Source organism: Vanellus vanellus (assembly GCF_965231255.1).
Source record: "Vanellus vanellus genome assembly, chromosome: 7".
Taxonomy (NCBI): domain Eukaryota; kingdom Metazoa; phylum Chordata; class Aves; order Charadriiformes; family Charadriidae; genus Vanellus; species Vanellus vanellus.
Genome location: NC_138912.1, coordinates 9,706,267 through 9,725,535, shown reverse-complemented (window position 1 = coordinate 9,725,535; position 19,269 = coordinate 9,706,267). Strand labels below are relative to the sequence as shown.

Genomic DNA, 19,269 nt, shown 5'->3' with positions numbered 1-19,269 from the left:
ACTGATTGTTCCGTGCAAAGGGATGCTTGATTCTCTGTGTTTTACTTTTTGCTCTTGAGACCTTAAATGTGTTGTAATACAGCGTCTTGTTAAAAAGTTGTACCTTCATTTTATAAAATGATCAATAGTTTCACTGTTCACTTCCGCTTTCATTGCTACAAATTATCAGCTTTATATTTCTCATCATGAATTATGTAGAGATTCTCATTAGCTGTGATACCACTTGATTTTTTCCCAGAATTATTTTTAAATCTATCTGAACTTAGACGTGGCATCATCCACCGCAGATTTTGAAACCCTGATAGTTACATATCATGAAAATATAAAAATGTATTTTTATATTGTCTGCTCTCTGTTGATGCTGAATTCACTTAGAGGAGTACTTTGTTTAGAAAGCATTGAATATGTGTTTTATGTAACCTTTTCTATTAGGTCATTCAGGATCCTGTTTTGCACCTTTACAGGAGGCAGGTGAGCAGCTAAGCTGCAGAATTGCATGATTAGACAATAGGAAGCTTAAATACACGCAAAAACTCTGCCTCTGTGTTGTCCAATGTACAAACTGCTTTGTGTCACCTGCCAAAGGAAGAGTAACGAGCTATGGACAAATTTCTAGGGGCCTTTATATATTTATATATGCTAGGTCTTCTCATCAAAGCCTTAGCTAAACAAACTATGGCCTTTCAAATGACAGAAGAGTCCAGGCACGAAGCTGACATAGGATAAAACAAGTATTTTACAAAATTTTACCTAATTTTTGAAAAAAGTAGCTTTTCTCTTTGGCAACCCTGCCTGCTACAGGAATAGTGCCAGCAACAATGTATAATCCAGGACTGAAACAGAGTTCCAGCCTTTAGTTCTGCTTTATGTGCAAAGCTCATCGCTGTGATTCAGCTGTTCCTGTGTATTGATAAAATATATGGGAGGGTACTCGAGGACTTTAGAAGATTTAGGTATAGACAGGCACGGTTCAGAAAGACACATTTTAGTTGCCTTGCAGCCTTATGCATTTCACACTGTCAAAAAAAAAATGTGTTGAAGGAGTAATTTTTCTACTGTAGTAAAAAGTCGTGCTTATTTTATAGTGTGCAGTGTACTGCTTTTACCACTGGGTTGCCTCTCCAGGGAATTGGTTATATGAGTGTATCACAACATTCAGTACAAATTCTCCATAATGAACGCATATCAATCAAGCAAGTGTTCACAGCGGTTCTCTCGTTTGCTGCCTGAGACCGTCATGTAGTTAGTCCCTGCTGGTTTGTATGTACTAAATGCCATTAACCCCAAATGGTTACTCTTTTCAATTATTAATGCTTGACATATATTTGTAATAATTTTGGTGTTATCATAGACAAGGGGAACCATTTGGATTTATAGTCTCGCTACTGTACTCACTTGACAAAATGTCTTGTGTTGAAGTCTAATATATGTTTCTAATACAGTATTATTCACCTATGCTTATGCCAGAAAAACACTGAATCTTACCTTGCTGTGAGTTTCTTTTTGGTATCACAGAGCACAAATTTAAATGCATTTTTATGTTCTGGAGACAGATTTATGGGAAGACAGTTGGGTTGCTTTTTCAGGCTAAGTAGAGATGCTTTGTAGCTTCGAGAAGGTTCTCTGTGATCTGCTATAGCATCCAGTGCCCAATGCTAACTTCTAGTATCTTCTCTCCATTCAATCATCTCAACTTTTTCTTCATGAGAAACACAACTTGAGAGTACTCTGCTGTCATAAAAGATGTTTTTTTGCCTTTCCTGTTGAAGATAAAATCTCAAGAAGTTCAGAATTAATTTAATTGTATGACTCCAACTGGAAATAGTGTTTCAGACATTAGATGAACTTGAGGCCTTGACCTAGAAAGGGATGTTTTATAGTATGTGCTGAGGTCTAAAGGTGCACTCATAAAGTAAATGAAAAACTTCTATCAAATAGTGGGCAAATGAAGTGAATGTGTGCCTTCAGTGGTGGAGAGAAAAAGATGTCATCTCCTTGTAAATGGCATATTCAGCCTTGAAGCAAAATGGTACAGGCCTTAGAGAAATTTAAGCAGATCAAAAAATGTACTAGGTTTAAAAACTCCCACGCTTCCTCAACCCATTACATTCTTCATGGTTACTGTATGCAGCCTTGTACAGAACTACTTCAAATGCTGATGTGAAAAATTTGCTTTTAGTAAATTTCTGCTTCAGGATGAACAGTAATTTCAACCATGTAATTCCAACAAAATGCTTTGCAGAGTAAGTTAAAAGCCATGGCTTCCAAAGGATCAGCAAGCGTAATCACAGAAGACATGCTAAAAGGCCAAGACTCTTTGACAGCAGACACGGGACAGCCCGTTCAGCCTGAAGAAATACCTAGTGCTGCTGGAGCAGAGCAAATGGAGAAGGAAGAAGACTTCCCGCAACAGGCGGATGATCTCTCTTTCAGTCTGGATGAACTAAATGTCACATCATCACCCGAGTCCTCCATGGTTTGTCCAAATCAAGACTATAATTTAGTGAATTCTCTACTAAACCTCACTAAAAGCCCTGTGAGTTGGGTTCTTTTGTTCTTTTTAATGTGATAAAATGATTAAATAGTTTGGATGCTGTGTGAAGTGGGAAGAGGGAGTGAATATACATGTATGTACACACTATATTTTAACTATAAAAATTAAAACGAGGTTTGTTTTGCAAGTTTTTTTTGTAAATTGGCAATTTTCTTTGCCAATTCAGATTAAAGTAAAAATAGTATTTTTGAAAATTAAGTTTGTTGATGGTAAGCATTTTTAGAGCAATTTATTTAGGATGCTGCATGTTTCACAGACAAGCTACATACGGTAATCGTTAGATTAAACACACCACAGGAGAATATTTTAAAAACTACTTTCATTTGTACTGACTGAACCGAGAACACTGGTAAAGGGACTGGGCTGTCTCTAGGGGTTGGATTTCTTTTAAAAACAGCTGCTGTATATCTTACGCAGCTCCATCCTCGATTTCATACACAGATTCTTTCAGAAAACCTAGAGGAGGGTTGGGTCATCCTGTAATGGCTACAGCAGTGTTGAGAGCAGAAAACCAAATCTACCGATGTACTCGTTATAGTTAAGTGATAGTTTACAATGTCTAATATCTTGGTTTTAAGCTGACCTAGAGCACTAGTTGCACTAGTTCTGTCAACCTGAAGGTTGCGTTCTTAGTATTTGACGTGGATTCAGGTGAGATTCTTTATTTTGTACCATCCAAATTCACTAGAATGACGTGTTAATGACTGAAAAGGCAACAAAAATAAATGCATTCAGTCACTGTGGGGAAATGGAGAGGTTTTACATGGGAGGTGTTTGCTTCTTGATTTCAAGTGAGCTTCATTCACCCTCTGATTAATTCTTCCATGCCCTTCTGCCAGGACGGCCGGATAGCAGTGAAGGCCTGTGAAGGCCTCATGCTTTTGGTGAGTTTGCCAGAACCAGCAGCTGCCAAGTGCCTGACTCAAAGCACTTGTTTATGTGAATTGTTGACAGACAGGCTGGCCACCCTCTACAAAGCCCTGCCTCAGTCACTGGATCCCTTAGACATTGAAACAGTGGAGGCAATTAACTGGGGGTAAGAATTTTATTTTTGTATTTAATACCCAAGGTGATTTTACACCCCTCCCTGAAACTAATTTTCTATAGGTAGATAAGATGTATAAAATATTCATACCCCCATGCTAAAGTCTCGAGAGCAGAGCTGAGATCCCAGCTGCAGCATAGTGGTACGACTCCGGGAGTCCAACGTACACGTGATTTCTGACATGGGGCCAGGTTTGGCTGCCAGTCCCTTGCAGAGATTCCTCAGGGGCCAGGTTTTTCCACTGAATTATGTTAGCAATTTGGTGGGGTATAGCTGCAGTGTCAGGTACAAATTATTTTCTTGTTCAGATGTTAAGGATTTAGGAAACTTAAACTTTTCACTGTACGCAGTGAACACTGTAAGCTGTTGCAGGGGGCAGGAAGGGTATATTTGGTAACAGGCTGTTGTTGCAAAATTTGTGCAGTGAAAAAGAAGAAGGAAAGAGTTACTGCATAACTTATCAGCATGAAGCAAAAGATACATGCCTGTTATCCTATCTGCTTGCATGTTAGATTCTCAAAACACTTCCCTTCCCAACTCTGCTTTCATTACTATGAATTGCTCATGAGTACTGAGACAAAAAGTAGGTATATGCAAAATAACTAACAAAATTTCTGGGGGTCGGGGCTTGAAGTGAGAAGGGAAAAAAGAACTTTGAATAGCAGGATAAATAATTATTGGAGTGCTTTACCAAAGAAAGTGGTGCATTTGTTATTCTGTAGAGCCTATAAATTGAGATACATGTTTTTTTCTGAAAGATACAATCTAGTTCAGGTATAGCCTGTGTGGTTTTGGTGGACTTGATTGAAGTTGTTGCAGAGTAGAGAACAATTGCCTTCATTTTATGGTTCTCTGACTACGGGAGTTATTGATTCGGTTTCTGTGGTCTGTGTTTCCTGGGAGGACAGACTAGGTGATCAGTTTTCCCTTCTGACTCAAGAAATATTTAAACAAACAGAGTTCTGCTGCTGTACATACTATGTATCCTTTAGCATGCCACAGAAAACCCTTGTAATGATAGCACTGCTGGATTAGCAGAGACTGGCAGAAAAGCTAGTTTAATGTTCACTTCACTGCAAGTAGGTCATTAATTATTCTCTTAAGTTCAATAAGAATGAAGTCCAGGATTCTTCAATTACTTGTAGACTAAATAAGTATTTTTTCCCTGTGTTCTCTAGTTTGGATTCCTATAGCCACAAAGAAGATACATCTGCTTTTCCAGGGAAAAGAGCGTTGATTTCGTTTCTTTCATGGTTTGACTACTGTGATCAACTCATCAAAGAAGCACAAAAGGTTTGAAATGTTTACAGATTATACAAATATATTCAGCAAATAAGTAGTTCTAGTTATTTCTTAGCTTTTGAGTTTGAGCTTGAGACATAGCATTTTGTACTTTTGTTTCAGACTGCTGCTGTTGCTATGGCAAAAGCTGTGCGGGAACGATTTTTCATTGATGTTATGGAACCCCAGCTGATGCAAACGTGAGTAGCATCCTACAAGACACAGCAGAACAGAATCTGAATCAAGCTGATTTTTTTTCAGATTAAATCCACTTTATATCTGACATGAAATTTTTTGTTCAGTTCAGAGATCGGAATCCTCACATCAACTGCACTATTGCATCGCGTTGTTCGTCAAGTGACTTCAGATGTCCTGCTGCAGGAAATAGTTTATTTTATACTCGGAGAACACAGAGAGCCAGAAACTTTGGCGGATATCAACAGACATCCATTGCGACACAGATTAATTGAACACTGTGATCATATTTCTGATGAGGTGAGAAGTGGTAATGATATAATAATGTCTGCTGGCCAGTTCTGTCTTGCGTAGAGTCTGTAAAAACGCCGTTGTGAGGTCTTTTCATATTTGTATCAGCTAACTTTTTTTGCCAAGGGAAAGAGTTCTGACTACCAGCCCTACGAATTCCTTTTAGAAAATGAAAGTCAAGCTGTTTTCTCCAGCTATCACATTGTTCTCATTAATAAAGATTCTTTGCTAAATTTGCCTGCCCCCTATGCATATCTAGTTAGGCTTGCTCATCTGTAAGATAGGGCAGAATCAGTTTCTGTAATTGCATTTTAATTCATGCTTTGTTATATATCATCACGTTATTTTCCATGTCAAGTCAATCCTGTTATGTTATCATATAAGGTATTGTTAAAAACTTATTTTTTATATAAAGTGTGGTCAGAGAATATACACAATGCCAATTCAAAGATTATAAAATAACTTTAACCACTTTACACACAGTAAACATTGTTAAAATAACTTCCTTTAGTAAAATCCCTCCTCAGGAGCTGCTTGTTTCATTTTTTCCATGAAACAACCTTTTTAAAAGAAAACCCAAGCTTGCCTGAAATATAGATCTATGCCTTCACATATCCATTTTTTTTCAGTAGACTTACCTGCTCACCCTGGCAGAATGAGTTATCTGTATAAATCAGTTGATCTTTGCAAAGCTAAGCACTCTAAAGCTGTCTTTAAAAACTGTATTGCTTAAAGTCAGTCTCCTTTTAAAAGCCTACGTAATCTCCACGTAAAAATCTTAGCCTATAGTTCTAGTCACAATATCCCAGTATTACCTTGTTTTATTATGGGTAATTATTACTATCTTTAAGTCCTGTTCTATGTCTCACTTGTACAATGATAACCATCTTCTAGCATGGATCTGATTGTAGTATGGAAAGCTAAGTTGTAAGTTCTCTGGATGTTCTTTGCATTGTTATTTTGGCAGATTTTAGAACAGGTTTTGTTTTATAGGAAAAAAATACATCCACATATTGATTTTTCAAATGTATGTGAATCATAGAATCACAGAATGGTTTAGGTTGGAAAGGACCTTGAAGATCATCGAGTTCCAACCCCCCCGCCATAGGCAGGGACACCTCTCACTAGACCAGGTTCCCCAAGGCCACATCCAGCCTGGCCTTAAGTGAACTATTCACCCATGTTTGTTCCGCATTCAGCATAACAATTTCCTATTTTTTCTTACGATTTTTGCTTCCTTCCATAATGTATATAAGTAATGGCAATATTCCAGGATGTACAAACCAGATATATGGCAAAAAGCGTAAGGTAGTGGTGTATCAGTTTATTGAATTTTTACTTTTTATGTTGCAGATCAGCATAATGACTTTACGAATGTTTGAGCACCTTTTGCAAAAACCCAATGAACACATTCTTTATAATTTGGTTCTGAGAAATTTAGAAGAAAGAAACTATATGGAATACAAGCCTCTCTGTCAAGAAGATAAAGATGTGGTAGAGAATGGACAGATTGCAGGAGCAGTGTAAGTTTCTTTTTTAAAGGAAGTTTTCACAACAGCTAACTTGGATCCATATGTTTAAAACAAAACAGGGATTTTTTTCAGTAATTGAAAGAAAAGTGATCATAGATAGCACTTTGAGTGGTCTATGTATTAATCCATATCCATAAAGTGATGCAGAAATTATTATATCAGCAATTTAGGGACATTTTTCGAACAGTAACAGAAAAGCTAAAATTATCAAAAGCCTCTTTCCAGAACAATAGGCACTCAAAGGTCTTCACATATCAATTTACTTATGCATCTGCCTAGCTTAAGTCTATGCATATTTGTATTGTTTTCAATGAGATTATTCTTTAAGTCAATAACTTAGGTGTCTTGCTTACATTTATGATTTTGAATTATTTTTTGATGGAAGAACTGTTCTGGGACACTACATAAAATCCTTCTAAATACCCTACGTAACTTTTGTAATTCCTTTTTTTACTTATGGAGGGGTAAGGACTAGTCACACCAGCTATTTTAGGTATCTTAATTTAGATATTTCTGAGTCATCTAAATGACATCTAATGATTTCCTGCGGTATAACTCACTCTCATGTAAAAAATGTGGCTAAAGAGTTTAAGTGATTTAATGCAGTGGTTTTGTACAAGTCAAAAATGTCTGTTCTGTTGTTCAGATCAAGAAGTTATGATTTTTCTTCAAACTTTGTTGAGTATTTATGAAGGTTGGGATATCTGGATATTTATTAGGTAAAAAGATGTGTGTATGCTAGTGGTCTGGAAAACATCCTCGTTGTTCAGAGAAGAAAAATAGAAAGCAGGCCTTTTGACCCAGAGATTATGCCTTTCATAACATTCTGTGAATCATTATGGTTTTGTCTAATATAATCTCACAGAGACCTAGAGGAAGATCCATTATTTACAGATCTGTCTCCAGATAACACATTGTCAACTCAAGAGTGGCTCAGTGCTTCTCCCCCTGTCAGTCCAGAACATCCAAAAAATGATGGGAAGACTGAAGTTCATAAAATTGTAAATAGGTAAGCTGAAACAAACACTTAAAGAAATCTCTGAATGTGTGGGTGTCTGCACACACTGTGCAAATTAAATGTACTCTGTAATGGATGTTATTCTGTGCCAGCTGGTAAAATGACTCCACAGAAGGAAATTATGTGGCATTTTATCAGAAAGCTACTCCTGAATGATTAGAGCTTACAATAAGTAAAAATAATTCAACATAAATGAGAAAAATAGAAGAACTTCACAGCTAATAGTCTAGGTGAATACTCAGAATTCATGATGAAAGCCTCATTGATTATGAAACTGTCTTTTTTTCAAAAATATTTGCTATACTTGAACTCCAGGACTTGACCTTCCTGGGGAAGTCTGGGAAGTCTTGCCATAAACGTTTTAGGGGAAAAAAAACCACAAACTTCTAAAAGTTCCTTAAACACGTATATAAAAGGAAATAATTGCCATGTTAGAGATAACCTTCTGTTCCCTGAAAATCAGGGGGCATCTCTGACACCTGTGACATACCTTTGTGCATGTTAGATGTGCTGCAAATTGGATATCACAAAGAGGACAGGCTCCGCTCTAAGCAAATTAGTGATGGTAATTCTCTTAGCAACTAATATTAGGACAAATGCTGTTTGCACTGTTAATACATGGTAGCAAGGCAGCACTGGTATTTCAGTGCTGACCTAACTACTTACCCAGAAATAATCAAAGGTGCTAGCCAAAGAAGCAAACAGCTTGAGGACAGTCAGCATGGAATGGCATAGTCGCTTCTCGCCCCCTTTCTTCCAGTACTGCTATATATAGTTTATGGTGGACATGGTTTGGAGCAAAGACGCAAAGAACTCTCTCCTAAATTCACCTCATGTAATCTCTGTCAGCAAATAGAAAGGTTTTCAGGATTTGCAGTGTTTTGCAAATTTGTATTTTTTCAGATAAGATGAACTCCATATGAAAAGTCTGCCACTACGTATTTCTCCACGTAAATCTTACAGGAGCCCCCAGCAGTTCTTGGGGCGTGGAGAAAGCTGAAATTTGGAAACAGGGTCCAAAGACTGAGTTTTATTTTGCTGTCCAGAAATTTTAGGGGTTTATATTTATTTTTTAAAGACAGTCTCTCTCTAATAAGATTCAGGATTTCCTGATGCTTTTTAGGTCAGATATTGGTGAAGTAATAAGGACATACAGTGTTTGCACTACATACCTGGCAAAGGCAATGATATTTGTAACTGGGACATTTATATGCAGAAATTCCTGTATGTTCTTAGATGTTCATTTTTTACCACAACAACTATGGTAAATAAAACTGCCTATGCAGTAGGTTAAGAAGAATTTTAACTGCAATTCTCTTTCTTTTTTGGCTCATTTATTCCCCAGTAAATTTTCCATATGCTCTAGTAAGATGGAGTCTGATTTTTCGCAAATACATAACCTGGTTATGAATATTCCTTTTCATCTCCATTCTGTCTGTTAATTCTCAGAAAATGCTTCCACTGAGGTTTTTACCTCTAATGCTAGATACAAATGTTCTGAAGTATACATCTTGTTATTAAAAACAGTAGTTAGAATAGATGTGCTTAAATAGATTTTGTATTCTTGGTTCTTTGCATAAAGTTCTGGTAGAATCTGTGGATTAATTGGCCAAACAATTCAGTATTGTGTACACCGTCACAGACGATGAGCGAGTATTGATCTAGTGCTCTGTGGATTATAGATACTCATTAATGTATTTTTTTCTCTTTAGTTTTCTCTGTCTTGTACCTGATGAAGCCAAGTCATCATACCACGTGGAGGGTACAGGCTATGATACTTACCTCAGAGATGCCCACAGACAAGTAAGTCAGTGAAATCTTCCTTAGTCCTTGAGAATTTGAAATACTTATGAGAATATGCCAATGGTTCTATAAATAGTCCTACTAAATGCATCTTTTGGTAATGGAAGATGGGAAAATTCAATTTTTATTTTCTAATGAAAACTTACCTTTGGAGATCTTCTGACGGTGAATCCACCTTGTATTGCTCTAGTGGGAATAATGGATGACATTAAATGCATTAATATTCATATAACAAATACACTGAGAGAAAATCTGAACTGCAGATAGATTCTTAATTTGCTTTTGCATTTATCTGCATTCTCTTGGAGAATTGCCTGCCAAGCTGTTTGAAAGGACTAAAGGGAAATTAAAATGCTGCATAGGAGTTATGCAATCTGGGTCTTGAAAATAAAGGCTCATCGCAGCGAATGCGCAGCCTAAGGCATTCACGTTTGAAGTCGGGAGTTTTGGTAGGTAGGGAAAGCTTTATGATTTATTGTTTTGACATAAATGCAGGTTTTGTTTTTATAAACATAATCTAAAGTTTCTTGGTCAGAGGACAATCACTGTTCTTTTGCAGCTTTCTTATTGAAGCCCCGTGAATCTTCTAGAATAGAAAAATTTATGCAAAGGAGTGGAGTAACTGGGCGTGCTATATTTAGTAGCTACTTCAAAAATTCCATAACCTCTGAATGATGATATTAGCAGGTTAAGATAGGAAGCTTGGATTTCTGTATTTATTATATTGTTTTATCTGTAGTCTCTCCTGAAAAGAAAAGGAATAGAAAATAGAGAATAAGGAAACAAAGCTTGATATAAAATTCCCCTATGTTCTGTTCTTGGATGGTAGAAAACACATATCATCTTTGTATTTCTTTCATGCCTTGGGAAAAAGAGTATTCTGGGAGTTATTAGAGAACAGAATTGGTTTCTGTCACATCCTGACAATGATATGGCTACTCTTAAAATATTTCCCCCCTAAGAATAGCCCTGCCTATTGCTGTTATTACATCCAAATAGCTGTTCTGCTTCCATATTTCTATTCTTGGAAGCCTGCACAAGTAGGTAAGCTACATGCAGTGAAGAATTTCTGAGTCTGTTTTGTCTGTCTTTTGCTACTGTTTATTCCTTTGTTCCTTATTTTCACTGCTATAACCTGTGCTCCTTTCAAAAGTGAGACATCAGGCAGCCCACAGCAAATCAGAGGCAGAGGTTGAGAAAGACTGTTATGGGTCATAGGAAACAAAGAGAGGGAAGAGGAAGCCCTGAAGTACTTTTCATTTGTATCTCCTGCATATACACATGCCTTTCCTGTCCTGGGAATTAGGGAGGAATAAAGATCGCATAGCAAGATAAACTACACATAATACAGTGAAAGTGTGGTACTGGCAACAAGAATGTATATGAATGCAATTCCTGCTTTAGAAGAACCCTGATCAGGATGGGTATTGTTGGCTTTGCTTTGTGTGCTGGCCCCAGCTGCTTTTTGGGAGCTCTGTTCTCCGCTCATTGTTTCTGCAACTAACCTAATAGCATGAATGTCAAGAAGAAAATGAGGTGCCTGCATAGAAACTGATTGTGTTTACTTTAGAATGACCGTTCTTTTTGAGCTTAGATTTGTCATTTAGCTACAGATCATGGTTTTAAGGTGTGTGGACTATTAAAAGGAAATTAAATGGCTTCCGTGGAGGTTTAAGTCTGTTTCCGTCACTACTTTTTTCTAGTTCCGGGATTATTGTGTCATCTGCTTACGGTGGGAGTGGCCTGGATCTCCCAGATCTTTGGAAAAGTGCAATTTAGAAGCATCATTTTTTGAAGGACACTTCTTGAAAGTCTTGTTTGAAAGAATGGGCAGGATTCTTGATCAGGTAAGGAAAAGCAGGTTACAAATTCCATTTCTGATACTTTCATCACTACTAAAAGGCTAATCTCCATAAGGATCCGTGGCTTCCCTTCACTCAGTTGTCTATTATAGCATCATATTATTGTGTAATGTCCCGTGTCCTTGGGCAGGTCTCTCTAGATTGCAGGATGTTATAGTGATCAGTATTATCAATTTAACAAAAGTAGCAAACAAAAACTCTCTTGTGTTTGCTAGCCACCTTTTTGTGTACCAAATGTTTTCTTGACCAGAAATACCATTTAAATTGCTGAGTAAGAAAAGAATATCCTTAAGATAAAAGATGAGGGTAAGATTCTTAGGAATCCTTCAGTACTAGCATCACTGGTTCTGTTTTCATTTTCCAGCATTTACACTTAGAAAGCATGTACATTTTTCAATAAATACTGTACAGTTCCTTTCTGCCACATTTCAGTGAACTTCAATCTGAAGTCTTATTAAGGAAGCAGTTTACATCACTGCATAAGATGAAGAGACTTAGTGTATCACTGCTAACATTTTCCCCATCTTTTCGCAGTTAGAAAAAACTGTTATCAGTGCGTGGAAAGTTTCTAGAAGGTATCCTTTTCCATCTGCAATGTAAAGTAGTTTTTTTTCCTGTTTCATTATGTTCAAACAATAAAAATATAGCTGCCAAGGGCAAACAAATGAGATATGATCTGACTGGCTCCTTGTTCTGAAAAGGAGGTGTGATATGTCAGACACAGATTGGTGCAATGGAATTTAAAGAAAGTGAATTTTCCTGATGTCTTTTTGTTTCTGTACTTAGCCAGCCTGCATGACCTAGTCTTTCTGGGGAGAAGCCACGTGAAGGCTCAGGGAGGTGAAAAGGAGGTTGCTCTGTGTGAGAACTTAAACAATTAGCTGAAGTAGTGCCAGATTTCCTGGTCATAAGCAGGACAAGAGCCTTTGAACATATAAATGCATAGGAAACGCATCAAGAAGCCAGTAGTAGCCTCAGGTCGTCTCTGTGAGTGTTCAGGAGAGAAGGGTGTTTGAAAGTACCAACTTTTATAATTCAGAAATCAAAAAAGAAAGCCAAATACTTCCATTGCTATACTGTGTATTCTCAAGGTTTTTGCTTCCAGTAAACATGTTCTACACACTTCATGAGCTGAAACGGTTATAGATCAGAATCATGAGGAAAACTGGGCATTATCAGCTCTTAGGAAAAAAAAAAGCCTCACGGATATGAAAACCTTGTCTGAGCAATGACACACAAATTACAAAAAGTGAAGAACCCAAGTTACATCCCCCGAGAAACACCTGAGTGTCAGATACATACAATTACAATAAAAGTAACAGCTGGCATGGAAACACAGTGCCCTTTTTGATATACTGCCTGTCAGCATGACACACATAGGGTTAGTCAAGCAAAGCATTACGATCTGTGATGTCAGAAATGGCTCTTGACTCCAGAAGAGTTAAAATGAACTGCCTGAATCAGACAGAAGGAGTAAATACTTGCTATATTGTAACAAAACCCTGTCCTAAAAAAACAAAACTGGAATTCCTAGGGGTTATTCACAGTGAAACACATAATTCACATAGGAAAACAAAAAGACCCCACAAGATACCAACAAAACCTGGCTCCTATCAGTGAAAAACTTGACATAATGGGTTCTAATGTCCAGACAAAGTGATGAAAAATGTGGAAAAGCCTTTAGTAGGGACACAGTACTACTTGCAGATTGTATTCAATGTCTTTTTTGCTTTGTCACAATGCTATAGGTAGTTCTTGGGCTTTTATCAATAGATATCAGAAAACTTTGCAGAGGTGGTAGGTATCATTGGCCTAGTTTCTGACAGAGCATAGCTGAGGCACCCAAGTGAAGTTACTTGTTTGAAGGCTGTTCAGATCCGTACCTCATCTGCTAGACAGTACATCCTGCCTCCTGTTAATATTATACATTTCTATGGAACTGCCTGTTTCCTAAAAATTTCCTCAGAATTTTGTAAGAATTTAGTTATAGAGAAATTTTCTAGGATGTTATCTGATACAAGGCTTGTACTGAGTCTGCTGACATGGACAGAAATAAAAGCTCCGTGTGAAGAAGCAGCTTTCCTTAATGCTCTCAATTAGTTCAAATCGCAACAGCAATCTTTGTTTCCTTCTCTTCTTGTGAACGCTGACTCAGCCCTAAAGACCTTCTCCTGCAGTTCAGCTAGGTAGGCAGTGGAATGGTTTTATGGAAGGAATTTGCATCTCTGTCTGCAGAGTGACTTTTCCACAGTAACTCAAAATGTAGTGATAACTTTTACCTGTAACATCTCTGAATGCTTCATTTGTTAGATTAGGATGAATCTATTGCTGGAATATCAAGTACAGAAATAACTGCCATTGATTGGGAGAAATATGTGCTTTCACTTCAGAAGATCTATAGGACAACTCCCTTTGCTAATGCAATGGTGTGTGGTAATGAATTCAGGAATAAGGTACCTAAATGTTAGTTAGGTGTCCACATCTAGTCAGCGGAAATTTTGTCAGAGCATCCCCGGTAGTCTCTGGAGCTGTTAGACTGAAAAGCAAGTAGGTGTCTCTTCTAGTGCAAAGTGAATCACCATCTCAGCTTCCTTGACTGTATCGACTGAAAGGTTGGCTCAGTTGCCTGAACTGAGGTATTTGTTGCCGTTCGTGTGATGCCCAGGATATTCTCACAACCTTGTGGTTACAACACAGATCTTGCAGGATCCACACTCTGTGGAACTGTCCAGATACTCTTGAGCATCTGAGATGGCACGAGATGTTTGCGTGTGGGCAAGTGTATTAAGTGTCAGATCTCTGTTGAGTAGGCTAATGCGAGCTTAGACATGTAGACACGTCTAAATATATCTGTCTTAATCTGAAGCTGAATTCTTCCAAATCTTACAATCTGGAAAAGGGAAGAATTTGTTCTCTGATTCTTCAGTGGGATGCTAACTTGAGAGCACAAAGATGATAATTTGAGCCCATGAAATCATCCTCTTCTAGATGTGATTATGCTACTGAGGATGTTACTGCGGCTATGCACTCGAAGGGATTGAGCGAGGGCCCTGTAATTCACTTCAGGTAAAATCAACACAGTTAAGCTAAACCATCTGTGTGTTGGTAACATCTTTAGCCTGGCATAGGTGTGTACCAAGGGAAGGTCTGTCCATCTCTTATCAATGTAGTCTGTTCCACCACTGAATAGATGGAAGGAAATTCCACTAGTTTGCAAATTTTGGGCTGAATTAAATGTCAGCTTGTTTTCACTGTGATGGAAAAAAAAGTACTTGGAACATAAAGAAGCTATGGTGAAAATACTTGCTTTTGAAATGAGTTTCTCATTGGAATGGTAAAATCTTTCAAGCTAGGCACTATTATTTTCCTAGAAAGTTAGGCACTATTTTTTTTTCTTATGATTAGCATCTTCCAGCGTCTGACAGTGTTGCCTCTCCCATTTGGTTGATTTGGGGAAAGGAGGTAGAGAAGAAGCTCAGAATTTCATGCTGCTTTCCCAGCCTGGCACTGTCTCATCTCCTGTCGCATGCTGCCACAAGATGACCGGGCCTTCTGCAATGGTTCTTTCCAAGAAAAAAGAAAGTAGAAGAAGATAAATACCGTATTAGCTGTAAATATAGATTTGTGTCTCTCACTTTCCTGAGCTCGTATACTTTGCAGTTATACAGGAGAAGCAAGCAGATATTTAATGTAGGCTGATTCTATGTTGTTTGTTTAGCTACTGATCTGAAGAAATGTTTTACAGGAAGATGACTTATCCTAAAATAAACAAGTGTGCAAAAGCTTCAAGTGGTTGTAACCGTTATACAGATAATAACATCTAATACCTAACTATCATATTTGCATCATTCCTGTCGTGGAAATGAGAGGCTTTGTGCCTGTCTTCTTATCTAACTTTTTATCTTTATATATTCATAACCGTGTATGTAAGGTTCTAGGAGTTAAATAAACACTGGCTGGATGAAAAGAAGCCAGCATGAAAATAACTAAGTACTGTGTTTTCCTTTTTTTGCAGCCTTATGATGTAAATTTACAAGTTACGTCAGTGTTGTCCAAGCTGTCCTTGTTTCCTCATCCTCATATACATGAATACCTTTTGGATCCTTATGTAAACCTAGCTTCTGGCTGCAGGTCTCTCTTCTCTGTTATTGTCAGGGTGAGTAAACACACCGTTAGTATTTACATATGGCTATACAGCACTGATATGTTTAGTAACTTTGTAGTTAGTGGTAGTGGTTGCTGGCTAGCTTAAGTTGGCAAATGATTTCTCACTGAAAATAGATACTTACACTCTTGATTTGAAAATCAGAATTATGCCTTTTCTACTGAAAACATTGGAAAATTATTTCCCAGCATTTATTTTCATTTGGCATGTCTTGAAAAATCATTTGTTTGCTTTGTTTCATTGTGTAGATGCAAAATATCCCCTCTGGCAACGACATTGCTTTAAACTGGACTAGGTCACATTGTTGTCGCTTGCAGGCAGCGTCAGGTAGTGCTGTAAGAACAGGCCAAGAACAGTTTTGCACCTGGATGGGAAAGAGATGGCTTTGATTCACACAGAAGCAAAGGACGCTGCTGAATACCCTGCACCTGGATGGATAGCTCTGCTCATCCTCTTGTTTATCTGATGAAGGCTGTTCTTGACAATGAAGTCCTGGATTTATCGGAAGTTCCCTTCCTTTCCCTCTCTGATTCCATCTCTTCCTGCCAGACCTGCATCCTAGAAGTGCTGGCTGGGTGCCTGTCACTCTGCAGTCTTCTCAGTCAGAGATCCCTCGCCTACCCCACGCACCAGCTGTTATTAAGCTGGTCAGGAGCCTATTAACGATGCTTGCCCAATACTAATGGAGGGCTTAGCTCCTTTTTTTCACAGCAGCCCTCCGCATTTCAAAACATAATCTTCACTCTCTACCCTTGTGCTTTCCCTAAACTCAGGAGTTTACTGGTCAATTGCCTGCATCAACATTTACTAAGTCAAATTAATCATTGGCATAATTAAAATAAGTAATAACATTTGCAGCAACAGCTAGTAAGGCTCAAGAGTTCCTTTCCTTTTCTATCTCTATTTTCGGTGCTCACTCACTCTTTTTTGGGGCAGAGCAGCTACTCTGCATGTTGTTTTGTGAGCCTGTGAGGGTGCTGAAGTGGGTCTGCATCCTGGGGACTGAAGGCTGTCATTTAACCTTGCTGCCAGGCACTCTGCAAAGGTGTTAACTTTGTGTGTTGATGGTATTGTGCTTTTACAGGTCGTTGGGGACCTCATGGTTAGAATCCAGCGCATCCCAGATTTCACTCCCAAACTTCTGCTGGTCAGAAAACGCCTGCTGGGCTTGGAGCCGGAAGGGCCTATGTGAGTAAACACATTGCATATTCGCCAAGACCCACGGCTGGTTTTTGTGTGTGCCAGTCCTGATTGTCTGCTGGTTTTTTTTTCTCTTCATCAGCATTGACCACATGACGTTACTAGAGGGCGTGATTGTGCTGGAAGAATTCTGCAAAGAGCTGGCAGCAATTGCATTTGTGAAGTATCACGCCTCATCTACACCGTAAGCAGCCTTGATGAGTAGCCAGGCCGTAAAACCACCTAGCCTCTTTCAGTCGAAAGGACTATTGACAACACCCAGATAAGAAGAGGTGGTGCCTCCTGGCAAAGTGTCAGTTGACATTTGGCAGAACTGGAAGACGAGTTACTTTCACGAGATGTTGACGTTGCAAGAGAGAGGGATTCACATGGACCTGGAGTATGATTGAAGGCATTTTGGGAGAAGCTGATACATAGCATTTCTAGCCACTGTGTGAAGAGCTGCAAAAGCTGCGTGAAGAACCCCAGACATCAGACCTTGGTTGTTCTGTTAAAATGACAGTGTTTAGAGAGTCGGGTCTTTTGTATGTTCTGGGGCTCACATGCGCCAATTCGCTTTTTGTGACCATATTACTTTTAAAAAGCAAATTAATTTTATAACATTAGTATGTCTTAATTCTTTTTCTTTTCAGTTGGATATATGAAAGGAAATCACAACTATAGTTGCAATGCGTATTATTAAAAATGAAGAGGTTCAAAAAATCCACCAATCCATATACAGTGGGATATATTAACGAGGGATCATTTTTGTTTTGGTGAATCTTAAAGACAACTCTGAGTTTGATTCCCCAGTGCATTACTCCAAGAGATATATAAGTATAAAATCAATACTAATGGAATTAATCCTCATTCAGCATCACATCCGTAACAAATATATCTGAAGCATACATGTTTCTAGCATGTTTGTCTCTGTCATTCCAAGTGATTGCTCTTCAGGTCATCTGTGTAACTATATTTGCTTTAGGTTTTTGCTTGTGAACTCTAGTTGCTTGACTCACGTCACCTTTACAGGGAAGTTAATTATAGATCATTAGTAGTTGTTGCTGAAACAGTATTTTTTATTTCTTTTAAATTGGTATTTAGCCTGAATTGGTTTAAGAATCTTTTGTGCCTTGAAGATTGGAAGCGTAAACATTCTGACATTTTTAGAAATGTTTTTATTGCTTGTTTAACCATCGTAGTAGTGCCCAGCAAAAGATTGACTGATGCCAGTTCAGTTAAAGCGTTGATACCATATATAGGACCAAAATTTGTCCCTGCTTTTCACAGTGCTGGAATGCAGAGATATCTCCCAGTGAATCTTTTTTGATACGAAAGCTGTCAGCCAGGGCAGGCATTTGCACTGCAAGCGGAGGGAGGGCCATTCGGCCTTCAGCATGCTTTGCTTCTGTTTCTCTAGCCTGACGGCAGCCTGCGCCGCAGACAGTTCTTGCTGCTCACTGCCACGTACGCGCTGGCAGGCTCGGGTGGCTGTGCTTTAACCTTCAAGTCGCACCAAGTGACTTGGACAAGAGACCTGCCCTGCTCTCCCGCAGGTGTGTAGTACCTCTCTCCCCTCGTAGGAGCGTAATCGCATAGGCAGGCAAGGTAGAGTTTAGCTCCTTGTGCTTACATTGTATTTCTTTCTTCGTCTTTCCTACTATCCTATTTGCACAGGTAATGCCCATTTCAGGTGTGATTGCTCATACGGAAATGTGGACTAATGTACTCAGTCACTAGAATTTTTCTGGATTTACATGACTGTACCTAGAATCAGATTCTGCTCTGAATCCACGCCTTTGAGGTCTTTTTCTTTGGTTAATATTTATGGAACCTGGATGTTGAGAGGCCTTTTAAGTTAGGAGGTTAATTAGAACAGTGTCACAGTTAATGGGCTAAATTTATTCTTGTCACAACAGTGAAGAGGGTTCTCCTATAAAAGCTTCCAGTACGGGTTAAGTTGGAGAGAGCCATTCTGGAACTGGGGGAACATTTTGGCAGATAAAACCTGTGTTCAGTGGCTCCCTATACTGGGAGGCTTTTGTACAAAGCGTTGCATTTATCTGGCAAACAAAAGCATGTTTTACTTCCTCATCTCCTTGGGTTTTTTCCTGAATTTAGCCCCAAAGTGTTTTCAGGTCAAAGTAGCATAGTAAGATAAAGTGTAAAAAAGTGACACTTTTTTCATTTTTGTTCTTTAAAATCATACCTTGAAAGTAGCAAATAATTTTTGGGGATAGGTATTGCAGTCAGTTCATATTAGAAGCTTCGTTAATGTAACGTACCTAGCACATAGTTTAGAATGTGTAAATGTCTATGCAAAGTAATGTTTAATACATACATT

General features: G+C 38.4%; 1 protein-coding gene across 2 annotated transcripts in view; it reads left to right on the top strand.

The window, feature by feature from the left end:
* The window catches only part of FHIP2A (FHF complex subunit HOOK interacting protein 2A), a 33,629-nt gene extending 15,160 nt beyond the window's left edge, over positions 1–18,469 (top strand). The window contains exons 6-18 of one of the 2 annotated variants that reach the window (XM_082486132.1): positions 433–471; positions 2,243–2,536; positions 3,394–3,590; positions 4,778–4,892; positions 5,004–5,080; positions 5,183–5,375; positions 6,720–6,889; positions 7,764–7,907; positions 9,629–9,719; positions 11,423–11,566; positions 15,597–15,737; positions 16,831–16,934; positions 17,029–18,469. In XM_082486132.1, the coding sequence (XP_082342258.1) occupies positions 433–471; positions 2,243–2,536; positions 3,394–3,590; positions 4,778–4,892; positions 5,004–5,080; positions 5,183–5,375; positions 6,720–6,889; positions 7,764–7,907; positions 9,629–9,719; positions 11,423–11,566; positions 15,597–15,737; positions 16,831–16,934; positions 17,029–17,134 (1,815 nt within the window). In that variant the 3' untranslated portion in view covers positions 17,135–18,469. The remainder of the gene's footprint in view (positions 1–432; positions 472–2,242; positions 2,537–3,393; positions 3,591–4,777; positions 4,893–5,003; positions 5,081–5,182; positions 5,376–6,719; positions 6,890–7,763; positions 7,908–9,628; positions 9,720–11,422; positions 11,567–15,596; positions 15,738–16,830; positions 16,935–17,028) is intronic. The other variant, XM_082486131.1, reaches the window with a different exon arrangement.
* Positions 18,470–19,269: the final 800 nt, after the last annotated feature.